At 53.6% G+C, this 13,072-nt stretch overlaps 2 protein-coding genes across 2 annotated transcripts in view; one reads left to right on the forward strand and one right to left on the reverse strand.

Annotated features, from left to right (window-relative positions):
* Positions 1 to 1,562, forward strand: part of ACOT11 (acyl-CoA thioesterase 11) — a 47,535-nt gene extending 45,973 nt beyond the window's left edge. Inside the window, exon 16 of the mRNA XM_057711872.1 lies at positions 128 to 1,562. Within this exon, the coding sequence (XP_057567855.1) occupies positions 128 to 283 (156 nt within the window). The 3' untranslated portion in view covers positions 284 to 1,562. The remainder of the gene's footprint in view (positions 1 to 127) is intronic.
* Positions 439 to 12,807, reverse strand: FAM151A (family with sequence similarity 151 member A). Its single transcript, XM_057711886.1, has 8 exons — positions 12,684 to 12,807; positions 11,419 to 11,565; positions 6,116 to 6,268; positions 4,989 to 5,148; positions 3,283 to 3,507; positions 2,424 to 2,563; positions 1,538 to 1,681; positions 439 to 1,112 (listed from the first exon to the last, which is right to left on the reverse strand). The coding sequence occupies exons 1-8, from the start codon at positions 12,805 to 12,807 to the stop codon at positions 439 to 441; spliced, it is 1,767 nt and encodes a 588-aa protein (XP_057567869.1).
* Between the last annotated feature and the right edge of the window lie 265 nt (positions 12,808 to 13,072).

Genomic DNA, 13,072 nt, shown 5'->3' on the forward strand with positions numbered 1-13,072 from the left:
CAGGTGCTGGCTGGTATTTGTCGACTTCCTAGCAGGTGACAAGGCTGCCTCCCGCCTGCCTCATGTGCACTCAGCTCTCACCCCTCCCCTTGCCCAGCCTCCCTGAGTGTGGCTTCCTGTCCTGCAGGTGTCCTATTACAACCAGGCCACCCCGGGCTTTCTCAAGTACGTGACCACCAATGTGACTGGCCTCTCCTCTGAGTTCTACACCACCTTCAAGGCTTGTGAGCAGTTCCTCTTGGACAACCGGAACGATCTGGCCCCCAGCCTCCAGACCCTCTAGGCACCCTGAGTGGCCACCTCACACCCACTCCCACTCCATCCTGCCCTGAAGACACACGTGCAGCACACTGAGAAAGGCAGAGCCATTTATTCCTTCCTGCCTCCCCTGTGGGAAGCCTTGACCCAGGAGTCCAGCAGCCCAGCACCCCTGTGTGGTCAGTTTCTGCCAACCTCTGCCAGCAAGTCTTGGTAGTAACTCTGGGGTAGCCTGTAGTAGACTCGGGTCCTGTCCACGGCCCTGGCTGCCAGCAGCACTGCCCGCACAGCTGCATAGTTGCCCCGGCCAAGGCTGTGTTCCAGTGTGACAGTGGCCCGAGGGGAGGCTGCCAGCAGCCTGGCCACGACGCCAGCTGCGCTCTGGCTCAGCGGCTCAGCCTGCAGCTGGAAGGACACAGGCTGCCAGAGGCCCTGGCACAGCTCTAGCATGTCTGTGAGCAGCTGTTCCTTGTAGCCACTGCCCAGCACTTCCTTGGGCCAGCCTGGTGCCACTGTCACATGGGGGAAAACCTCGTCCACAGCTGTAAGCAACTCCCTGCCAGTCATGTAGCCAGGGACCACAAAACTCCCGTGGGAGATTGTGGCCCCGACCCACACAGGCCTTTGCAGGTGGCCAAGGGCGGAGAGTGTGGCCAGCGTGGCCAAGGATGGCCGGAGGGCTGTGGGCTCTGCTATCTGCACGTGGATGCCCCAGCGTCCGGGGCGCATGGCCAGCTGCAGCAGGCAGGACTCCAGCGTCAGGGCACGGCCATCTGGGGCACGTACGACGGGCACGGGGTCCCCAGCTACAGGCTCCCGGAGGCCAACGTTCAGCAGGATCATGCCTTCTCTGTCTGGAAGAGGCAATGCAGGCAGCAGTGTCTAGGGTTTGGGTTATCATGGAGTGTCAAAGGCCCTTGCTGAAGCTAAAGGGACAGCAGGAAGGTAATGGGATCTGTTGATCAGATCTGGGTTCCAGGTGGAAGGGCTGCTTTATGAACGTGCCCCGGGCTCATCAGAACGACACAGTGAACCTCTAGCTCAGCTCTGGGCCCTTGCCTGTGGCTCAGCCCTGGGGCCCATGCCCACCTCTCCTGCAGTGTGATATGACTGAGGGCTCACAGGTGCTGAAGGCCGGGAGCCCCCCACTTTTGACAACAGTGTACTCCCCAACCTTGCAGCCGTGTTGCTGTGGTAACGGAGACCTGAGGCAGCTTCCCCAAGTGTTGGAAACTCTTGAGGTTGAGCTAGGAGCACAGGGGCTGAAGGTGGACCTTACCTGGGAGTTGCACTGTTGCTGTGCTTCCGTTGCCCTGGATGTCAGGATCCAGCCACTCCACACTCAGACCCTGATTCCCAGGGAGCTGGAGAAGAGGGATCAGGCTGCCTCCCGTGTAGTAGCTTTGCTTCCGTGAGGCATTCACTGTGGGGCAAGTTGCCAAGATGAAGAGGCCGTTGGTCACAGAGCACCTCTGTGCACCACACGTCCTCTCTAAGCCTCACAGTAAGCGTCCCTGTTTTATAGATTACGGGTGACTTGCCCAAGTTCCTACAGCTAGTAGGCTGGGTTGCTGGGATTGGATCCTAATGGGGCCAGGTCAGTCTGGCCCCAAAGCTGGTAGTCCTTCCCCTCACCTAGATGGCTCCCAAGGCAGGAATGTTGGGTCTGATGGGTCCCCTTTGAGATGGCCTAACTGCAGATTTCCTAGATTTGGAGTCAAGGGAGTGAGGTGTTTGGACAATGTAGTGTCTGCATCATTGGGTAGCAGGTAGAGTGGAGGGGTCGTTCTCTGAAATGCTAGAGTAACCCTCAGAGGAGCCTTATTGCAAGGGGAAGCACATAGGGTTTGGAATTTGCTGGTTCTAGTAGGAGCTGTGCCATGTTCAAGCTGAATGATTTTCTATAAATTACGTAACTGTTCTGAACCTCAGTTTCCCTATCTGTAAAATGGAATCCCTGCTTCACGGATCTATGAAGCTTAGCATACCATACTGGGGTCTGGCATACAACTGATGCTTAAAATGATTCCTTCCTCCTATCCCACCTGGGATTTTCCCCTTCCAATGCCCCGTCTCACTTTGCTCTGCTCCCGTTTCTACCAAGTGCTGCCCTGTGCAGAATCCAGCCCAACCCCCTTTCCCACCCTCCCCAGACCCCTCCCTACTGGCGAGCTGCTTGAACTGTGACATGTGAGGCTCAAAGAGGTCATAGTAGACTTGGCGGGTGGCGGTGTTGTCCCGGATGTAGAGGAGATCGTCCACTGACACGGGGTCCGAGGCGCCCTGCCATAGCGTCAGGCTGTACCTGGGGTCCAGAGAGCCGGCTCAGTGCCTGCCTGGGCCCAGCAGCCCTCAGCCCCACTCCTGTGCTCGGCACAGGACCAGAGCTGGGCAGGGGGCGAGCACTAGCCCCTTCCTGGGGGCAGAGGAAGCCACAGAGGCCTCAGGAGTGATGACTGAGAGCAGGGGCTGAGGAAGAGGGGAGGTGAACAGCCCTGCCTCCTCACTTGGAGTGTCTGTTTCTGGGTCCTGTCTTAGGAAAGAGACAAGGACAGAAGAGACGGGCACAGTGGGAGGGGTTAGAGGTCAGGTATGGCGGGGGGAAGGAGACGGCCCCCGGTGGGCAGAGGCTGAGGTAGGTGGTGCTGGGCAGCTGGGGGCAGAGTGCAGGGATGGGGATGGGAGACAGCTCCCCACAGAGCTATCCTGAGGCAGAGGCTCTAGGTGCAATCTGTGCAGCCCCAGGGAACCGCTGGCTCCCACGGGAGGAAGCTGTGGGAGGCAAATTGTGTCTCAGTATAAACACTTTGCAATGGTCGGGCTGCCTTATGTGATAGTGAGCTCTCCATTACCAGAGGCATGTAGGCAGGAAGCAGGGACACTCTAGAGGATGTGAGCACCAGCAGAGGTTGGACCAGAGGATCGCTAAGACCCTTCTAGCCACGAGCATCTGGGATCTTCCTGGGGCATCAGTGCCTGGGAACAGGTTTGGAGGGAGTGGGGGCTGTGGCAGGGACTTCTCACCTCTCAGATTGGCCCAGCAGCCAGCTGAAGTGGGGCCAGGCAGCCCGCGCCATGACAGCCCGCACAGGGAAGGTGATCTTCTGTGGCAGTCCTCCCACCAGCCCCTGCATCTCCTCTATCATGGCTCGGGTATACGTCCCGTTTGGGAAGAGGGGCACGTAGAGGGTGGTCCAGCCTGTAGACAGGGTTACCTCAGGATACTTCTCCTGGACCAAGGTCAGGAACCTGCAAAAAATCAGAGATGCTAGTCTTTTAGAGCCCCTTCCTCATCTCCTTGGTTCCCATCACAGTGCTAAGAAGAGGCAGGATCTGTTACATCTATATGATAAGGGCATAGTCCTAAAGAACAGAAGTGGCTTGCTCGAAGTCCCACAGTAGGACATGGACTTTGGAGTCAGGGAGGTCTGAGTTTGGGTCTTGATTCTGAGACCTTGGGCAGCTCACTCAACCCCTTTGATTCTCAAAGATGTCATCCTTCTAGGCAGGACAGAGCTTCTTAAACATCCATCCCCACATGGACAGGGACATGCAATCCAAAGCCCCAGGTGTGGGATTTGGTTTCTGCCTTCTGTGAGAGTCTCTGAACTTTCATATTTTATTTTAAAAATTTATTCAAATTTTGCCCTGATGCAAATTTTAATAGGCAAATAATGTTACCCTCTCCTCCCCAAATTATTGAGTAATTTTCTTCACTCCAAGAAGCTGAACCATTATTTATCTTGGGCCACTGGCTACATTTTCAAACTGCTGCTTTACAAATGCACCTCAGCTTGAGAATCATGATAAATATTGGGTGGATGGGTGGATGGATGGGTGGATGGGTGGATGGGTGGATGGGTGGATGGATGGATGGGTGGATGGGTGGATGGGTGGATGGGAGATGAATGGTAAAGAGCATGGAGGTTAGAGTCAGAAAGGCCTGGCTTTGAATCTTTCCTCTGCCAATTACTAGATTTAGGCAAATCATTTAACTTCAATGAGATGGTTCCTGTATTAATAAAATGGAAATAGGACCTACCTCATTCTCATTGTAAGAGTTAAATGGTATTCTACAACTAGAGTACTTAAAACAGTACCTGTAACACATAATAAACATTCAACAGATTGAGCCTCAATTATTGTCAGCTTTCTCACCTGCAAAATGGTGACAAAAAATGCTCCTGACCTGGCATTGCTACGTGAAGATCAACTCAGATATATTCTCTCCTTTTATGTGGCCCTTTGTAAACTGGAGTGCACCATGCAGCTGGTGTTATGTGAGGGCTGTTGGTGGCAGTGCTGGGATTTCACGGGGGGCTGGGGAAGGAGTCAGTGCTTTAGACTTTTCTAGCAGGCCAAGTGCTGCCCTGGTGGACTGGGCCCCGTTTGCCCTTCAAGAATAAACACTGTAGTAGGAGTGACAAACCTATAATCCAACAGTGATAGCCCAATGAAATCAGGACTGTTAGGAGAAAGTGTGAGTGAAGGTTCTCAGCAGCCTTGGATGTCAGGGAAGCTTCTGGGGCAGGTAGTGACTGGGGCAAAGCTTCATCAGGAAATAGGGGAAAGGCATTCGAGGCAGAGGGCACAGCACGTGTGAAGGCTCAGAGATCAGACTACATGGTGTAGCTGGAGGCAAACTCGGCAACGGTCCCCTGAGCACCTACTGTACCAGATGTTGAAGGAAGAGGACTGGACACAGCTGAGGCGGAGAGGGGACCACTCACCGTGTAGCATTGATCTCCACTGGGATGGGCACGTTGGGGCCCCTCATGATGTCGGCATTGATCCACACAGGCCTCTGAACTTTCCCCTCCTCTGTCAGCTGCCGCAGGAGGTCCAGGGAGGGGCCCACGACCTTGATGCTCTTGAAGTCTAGTTTGATGCCTGTGGGGAGAGGGCCAAGGGCTTGGGGAACTGGTCCCTCATGCTCAAGGAAGAAGGAAACAAGACATGACTTCCCGGGATAGAGAGAGCAGGTACGGTATGTGCGTCGGGGACAGGGATGGAAGACAGGGACTAGATCCTGGCTGGGTGTGAAGAAGGGCTTTCAAACAGGTAGAGCTAACCTGGAGAGAAATGACTTGCCTTTGCAGGAGTAAGCTTCCATCTCCCATCCCCAAGGGGAGGAAGCAGACGACGGGTAACAACTTGGGGCTGGTGCAGGGGTTGTCAGGCATCGGACGAAAAGGGATTATAATTCTTGGGTGTGTAGGCTCAGAGGGTCCTAAGCCACCTGAGCCAGAACAGAAGGAGATGAGGCTGAGAAGTTAGAGAAGGATGTTGAAAGCCAGGCCAAGAAGATCACACTTTGTCCTGAGGACAATGGGGAATCATGGAGAACTGACATGGCAATTGGCATTTTGGAAAGCCCACTCAGGTAGGGGCTGAGTTTGGAAGCAGGAAGCCAGTGAGGAAGGAGGAGGTCCAGGAGAAAGATGATGTGACTGGGACTGGATCGGGGGTAGGGGTCAGGGTTAGAATTGGCAGATGCAGCAGCTGAGTGGATGTGGGGGATGAGGGAGAGACATTAGGGTGATGCCTGGATTCTGACTGTAACTGGCAAAGAGACATGGGAAAGGAAGGTGGAATTTGGCTTTGAGCGTGTTGTATCCAGTTCCATGGATTCAGGGCCTGAACACATTTGGCCCTTTGCAGCTCACCCTGCACTTTTACATCTCGCATCTCATCCATCTTCCCTGAGCCCAGGCCTTTAGAGCAGTGGGTTGGAATGCCAAGGCAATGAGCAACTCCTGATGGGCGCTGGACTTCTTCCTAGTGGAGGGACCCCTGTACACGCAGCCTAAGGACCAGGAGGCTGGGCAGCTGGGGAGGGGCTGAGAGAGGTCCTTACCCTTCTGGGAAGAGGCCAGCACGACCTCCAGCCACTGCTTTAGGGTATTGTCACTGTAGATGGCTGGGGGGTGCGCCATGATGGGGACCCCTGTCTCGTTGACGGTGCCGAGCCCTTCTACCATGACATCTGCCTCCAGAACCGTGATGTCACCTGTGCAAAAGGACAAACTCGATCTCGATCAGTTCCTTTTTTTTATTCCGGCTTGGCTTGCAGGAATCCTAGCTCGCCGACCAGGGGTTGAATCTGGGCCTCCGCAGTGAGAGTGCCCAGTCCTAACCACTGGACCACCAGGGAATTCCCAGATCAGTTCCTTTTTTTAAAGCACGTTGTCTCATCATCAAAGTATTACACATTTATTATAGAACATTTGGAAAATACAGAAAAACAGAAAGGGAAAAATTCACCCACATTTCTAAATTTTTGCTACATAGTTCACTTTTTGATGTACTTTCTTCCATTTTTATCTATGTATAGTTTTTACACAGTTGAGAATACTCTGCATTTATAATTTTAATTTTTTTCTTTTAATATTGACACATTTCCACAACCTTTTCTGTTTCATTAAAAAAAAAAAGCTGCAAAAGCCCTGATTGAGGGCACTCACCCTGCTTTAGTTAGCCGTTCCCCCATTCCTGAGACACCCCAGTAGTTTCTAAATTTTTGCTGCTAACAAATAATGATGCATATTTTATCTGATTTTTCTCTTATTTTTTATCTTAACTTAAGGAATTTGAGTCAGGGCCACGCAGGGTGTTTTTAAAGCCCACATTAACAAATTACTGTCTAGAAAAATTCTTCTGACTCATGTTCCTGTCAGAAATATATAAGCTGGTCCATCTCCGGGCACCCTTACAGCACCGAGCATTGTTATTTTTATCTTTTACATGTGTGCCGCTAACTCCGTCAGGTGGCTGTGTGACGTCTGCTCCAAGAGTTCAGTCCAGGGGGGAGGCCTTTCAGTGAGAAGCAGGCCAGGAGGAGCCGGCCAGGGTCTCCGTCTAAGGAGTGGAGGGCAGGCGGGGTCGCTCTCATCTCCTGCCCCGTTACAGACAGTTGGCATCGGAGGGGCCTCCTGGGTTTTCCACGCGCAGCCTGGTGATTCGAGCCCTGCTCCCCTCCAAGTCCATTCTGCACATGGCCACTAGGGCGGGTGTTCCAAACACACACCTGATTCTGTCGCTTCTGTTAAAAAATCAAAATGGCCCTGCCTGTTGCCCTAAGAATCCAGTCTAAATGCCTTACTGTAGGTTTGTGAGGTCCTGCATGACCAGGCCTGGCAGACTTTCCCATCGTATCCCTCTCTCCCCTCTCCCTCAATCTCTGGCTTCCAGCCACTCCTGTTTCTCCAACATTAATGTGCTCACAAATCACCCAGGAACTGTTAAAATGCAAGTTCTGCTCAGGAGGTCCGGGGTGGGGCCCAACATGTCTAACAAGCTCTCCTCTGATGCCCATGCTGCTGGTCTGTGGACCACACTGTGAGTATCGAGGCTCAAATATCTTGTCCTCCCATCTCTGGGCTCTTACATGTGACTGTTGCCTTGGCAACACTGTTCTCTCCACAGCTTTACTAGGCCACCTCCAGCTCATCTGTGGGTGTTGGCTTAAAGTATCACGAAGGCCATCCCTAAACCACGCACACAGTCAGAGTTAGGTTGCCAGTTTCTCTGAGTGCTCAGCCCCCCACGTAATGACTCATTTAGCACCAGCCTTCCTGGGTATAAACGCCAGGGAGCAGGGTCTGGGTGTGTGTTACCCATCATTTGGATTTGCAGTGCCAAGAGAGTACCAGGGCTAAAAAAGGAGCTTCAAAAATGTTTGTTGGATGATAAAAGACTGAATGAATGATAGAAAAATTAAGATCAACCAGCCAAGTTCCAGAAAGGTGAAAGAGCTTGCCCAAAGTCGCAGAGAATTTTTGCAGGTTTCTGTAAAATCTAGGTGAGGGATTTCCAGGAGGGGGAGGAAGCTGAGTGCCAGGCTGTCCCCAGCACTGAGCCAGGCACTTTGGATTGTCCCATTTCATCCCCATGTTATACCTCCTGCCCGAAGCTCTGGACTCCCTGGCGTCCTCACTGGCAAGATGGGGATGAGCCTCCCCAGGCCGTGACTACAGGACATGGACATAAAAGCACATTGTAGGGACTTCCCTGGTGGTGCAGTGGTTAAGAATCCACCTGCCAATGCAGGGGACATGGGTTCGATCCCTGGTCTGGGAAGATCCCACATGCCATGGAGCAACTAAGCCCATGTACCACAATTAATGAGCCGCTGAGCCCACATGCCACAACTACTGAAGCCCATGCATCTAGAGCCTGTGCTCCACAACAAGAGAAGCCACTGCAATGAGAAGCCCATGCACCACAATGCAATGAAGAGCAGACCCTACTCTCCACAACTAGAAAAAGTCTGCTTGCAGCATGGAAGACTCAATGCAGCAAAAAAAAAAAAAAAAAAAAAAAAAAAGCACATTGTAAGCTGTGAAGGGCTATATATATGAAGATAGCCTTTATTTTTATGGCTTGAACACAAAGTCCTTTCTTAACTTTTGGTTACCTGGGAATGCAGAGAGAGGGGTGCAAAGGGTTTGGGGCCCAGCAAGGCCCAGAGAAGCCCAACCCGAGGGGGGTGCAGATAAGAGGGTAGCTCAAGAGAATGGATGCTGAGGGGTCTCCTTCTGCATCTAACAGGGGCCAGTTCTGGTCTGGGGAAAGTGGGGGGCACCCTGGGAGGGAGCCAGGGCTGGAGTCCCTGTGACCCTCTGATGTTGCTGCCTTGCTTGACCTGCACGAGCTGTCTCCCTTGAGACACTGCAAGCCCCTTGAACACAGGGCCACGTCTGCTCATTTCTAAACCCCCTCCTGAGCTGGGTGCAGAGCAGGGGCCCAGCAAACGCTCGGTGAAGTGGACTAGAGACTGACGGGCCTAGCCTGCCTCCTTGTGATGGCCATCTGGATCCAGCTTCCTCCTGGAAGCCTCCCTTGTCATTTACACCTGTTATGTGCCTTCCAGAGGCTGAACCTGGGGGGCTGACTTGCTTGGGTGGGGGTGGGAAGGCACAGGAGATGAGGGAAGGATCAGGTTCCTGCAGCCACAGTAGGAGCCCTGCTCCTCAGGGACACAGTCAGGTGAGGAGTGCTGATCTCCAGAGGGAGCCCACAGGAAGCTACCAGGCCCCCCTTCCCCTCCCCCACATGCCAGAAGCTCTACCCATCACATCTGGCAGGAGAGCACTGTGGCTGAGTGTGCAGATCCTGAACCCAAGGCTGCTGGTTTCCAGGCCCAGTGCTAACACTTGCAAGCTGTGTGACCTTGGGCAGGTTACTTGACCTCTCTGTGCCTCCTTTCCCTCATTTACTAGAGGTAAATAATAAAATATCCTTCTTTAGGGATTTACTAAGTATTAATTATCATTAACATGGAGTAGCTCACTTAACTATGGTCAGCACATGTCCACATTTCCCTGGAATAATCTGGTGTATCCCTGTCATTTCAGCATAATGATTAGCAATGACCTCTTTCACTATCAAAAGTGCCCTGGTTTGGATGATAAATGATATGGTCATCCTACCAGCCCACGTTTTGCAGCGGGAAAAAATGAGCTGCAGATGGGTGAAGTCACTTGCCCCAAATCACTCCTCTGGTAAATGGTAAAAGGTAGAATTTGAACTCAGTTCTGCCTGCCTCTTAGGCCTTTGCTGGGCCCCTCCCCGCCACACAGATGTCCAGTCGTGTCCAAGATGACTTCACCGGCCTACCCCTGGCCTCCCATTGGCTCCCCCTCTGGGTCCCCACCTCATTTGCGGAGCCACCCTCCTCCCAGAGACCTACCCCAGGGACCTAGCAGGACCCTTGGGGAGGAAACTGGGCCTGGGGTCCTCTGCACCCCTGCAGCTGACGGTGCCTCTGCACGCTCCAGGCTGTTGGGCCCTTAGCTTTCTTCTTGGCCCAGGTCCCACCCTGGTGGGGCCTGATCCCTTATCTGCTGCCCCCGGGGCTGACCTGGGATGAGCCTGGGGCTGGCAGATCCTCCTTGCCTTCCCTCGGGCCTTATCTCTCAGGTAAGAGTCCTCCCTCTTGCCAGGGAGTTCTCTGTCCTCCTTATCACCCAAGTGCGGCCATGAGCCTCCTGATCCTGAAGCAGCAGCAAACTGGCTCCGCCTAGCCTGTGATGGCATCTCCTCTGCTGACCACCAAGCCTGCCTCCTCCAGGAAGGCAGAATGGTCCTTAGGTCTTCCTAAGGACCATTCATTCATTCAGCAAACCTTTCCCAGACACTTACTCCCAGGCCCTCTGCTGATGACTCTGCAGGATTAAGAGCCGGGAATAAGAGCCAGTCCTGGTGCCTAGGTCTTGCTCTGCTCCAGACCTACTATGTGACCTTGGACAAGACCCTCTCCCATTCTGGATCTCACGTTCCTAAAGCTGAGGTATTTTGGTTGAGCAGTGGCTCTCAAAGTGTGATCCTGGCGCCAGCACCGTCAATGTCACCCGGAACTTATTAGAAATGCAAATTCTCAGGTCCTACCCAGAACCACTGAATCTGAAACCCCGGGGGTGGGGCCAGCAATGTGTGTCCTCTGAAGCATGCTGAAACTTGGGGACCCTTCCTTTCATCTTACAAGCACATTCATGAACATGATCTAATGAGCTTCCCCACAGTCCTGAAAAAATGGTCTTCCCTGCTGAACAGGGTTGGGCATAATGCAGTAGTTCAGCGCGTGGGGGCCGACTGCGGGGGGTTCCGATGCTGACTTAGCCACTTTCAAACAGTGTGGCCTTAGTGTGAAGTGAGTAAGTCACCTCACTTTTCTGAGCTCCATTTTTCTTCTGGTACCCACAGAACAGGCTCTCGTAGTCCCAGGAGACCCACGTGGCCTGTGTGTCCCCACAGGGAGCGCTTGCTGACTGGTTGCCATGATCCATCTGAATCGGAGGCTCAGGAGTTATACAATTTGCTCAGGCTTTCACAGCTTGTTTTCGGTAGCACGCAGACTCAAACACATCTTTTGGCTCCTTAGACTTTGAGGGCAAAGGCCTCCTTAGCAGGGAAGTTGCCTCCTGACAAGGCCTGGGAGGGAGGGCAGGATGTGACCTTGGAACCAGACATCTCTGCACAACCTGAGCCAGTTGTGTAACCTCTGAGGCCCCACTTTCTCAAATGGAGGATGGCAAGAATGCGGCAATACCCATCCTTAATGCCACCTCGTAGGTAACGCTGTCTTAGCCCCGCCTCCACTCTCCCTCCATCTCCTCCACCTCTGTCCCAGCCGGCCCCAGTCCTGGCAACTGGACTTACTACTGAGGGCAGCCCTCATCTGCTCCTGGCTGTTGGCACCATGGTACCAAGAGACCAGCAGGCCATCCCGTTGGCTGATGTGACCGAGGCTCAGCAGGTAGTCCAGCATGTCCCCGTCGGAGCGGCAGGCCGCATTCTGCTCACAGCCTGGAATCAAGGGTAAGAGGGCTGTTAGCATCCGTTCTCTCCCCAGCCCAAGACTCTCATTTGTACATTCCACTAACTCCCCCTGGGCCCTGGGGCATGTCTAGCATGCCATCTAGCAGAGACAGTGGACCCCAGAGTCATCAGTGCTGTGAGAAAATAACATGGGTTCCTGGGCACAAGGATGCTCTGGACCAGCCTGGGGGAGTTAGGAAGTTCACTGATAAGGGAACATTTAAGGGAGAACTGGAAGGATGGGTGTGTAAATTTGACCAAAAGAGGGGACTGGGTTATTCCAAGCAGAAAACAGTATAAGCAAAGTTTTGGCCATAGGAAATGTATGGTTGCCTAAAGGACTGGCCATTGGCCTGGTACAGATGCAGAGAAATGGAATAGGGCAAGATTGGAAAAGAGGGCTGTGATCTGGTTGTAAATGGCCTTGGGCACCAGCAAACGAGTTGGGTGTGTGCTGGAGACAGCAAACGAGGTTCGTGTTTAGAAAGATCTCCTTTTTGGCAGGGTGAGCGTGGGCTGGTGAGAGCGGGCTGGCATCGGAGACTGTGTGGGAGGGGGAGGGCTGCTGCAGGGGTCCAGCAGGAGGCAGATGCCCGAGAGGTCAGGGTGGGCAGGAATGGAGGGTAGAGGATGGGAAGGTAGAAGCCTCGAGGCACAAGGCATACAGGCGTGAGGCAGGAGGAGAGGAGGCTGCTCCCAGGTCCCTGTGGATGGAGGACCCTTCACCAGGAGAGGGTGCAGGGGGGAAAGGGAAAGTTCAGCTCAGTTGGCTGAGTTTGAGATGCCCACGGGACCCTCCAGGAAGGAATGTTCATGTGGGGGCACAGAAGGAGGTCTGGGCTGAAGACCAAGATTCTGTGGTCCTCAGGTAACAGAAGCCTGGTAAAGGAGGAAGGGAAGGAAAGTTAATGGGACCATCTGTTGGGGATCAAATCTTGGTAGGGTTGGTGATGGAAGGGGCAGGTAGAGCTGTGGATGGAGGATGAATCTTGGTAGGGAGAGGAGAGGAGGCCTTCAGGGCTGTTGATGGGGACAGAACCTTGTGGGGACAAGGAGTGAGGGTGGGGGGACCTGACCAGATGGCATGACCACGGGCAGGCTCCTACCTGGCAGGGTGCCCTTCTGCAGCGAGAAGCACAGGATCATCCCGATGGCGAACACCAGAGCCACACAGGCACTGCTGACAAGGGCCCACTTCGAGCCCTTCGAGCACCCCTTCTTGTAGGCCATGATGACCCTCTCTGGGGAATGCCCCACACTCCTCACAGTGCAGGCTCTGAGAGCTGGGGTCGAATGGGAGGCAGGAGTCTTAGCAGCACCTAATTCTCCCCCAGGCAGGTCCGCTCCTGCAGGCCAGGAAAGTCCCAGAAGACAGCTCCCGAGGCCCCTCCTACCTCCCCGCCCTCCTCCTCCTTTCTCTCTCTCTCAGGATCTTAACAGGTCAAGCAGAAAATCCTACCACCTCCAAAATGACCTTTGTCAACTATAAATTGGA

Source organism: Hippopotamus amphibius, chromosome 1, assembly GCF_030028045.1.
Source record: "Hippopotamus amphibius kiboko isolate mHipAmp2 chromosome 1, mHipAmp2.hap2, whole genome shotgun sequence".
NCBI lineage: Eukaryota > Metazoa > Chordata > Mammalia > Artiodactyla > Hippopotamidae > Hippopotamus > Hippopotamus amphibius.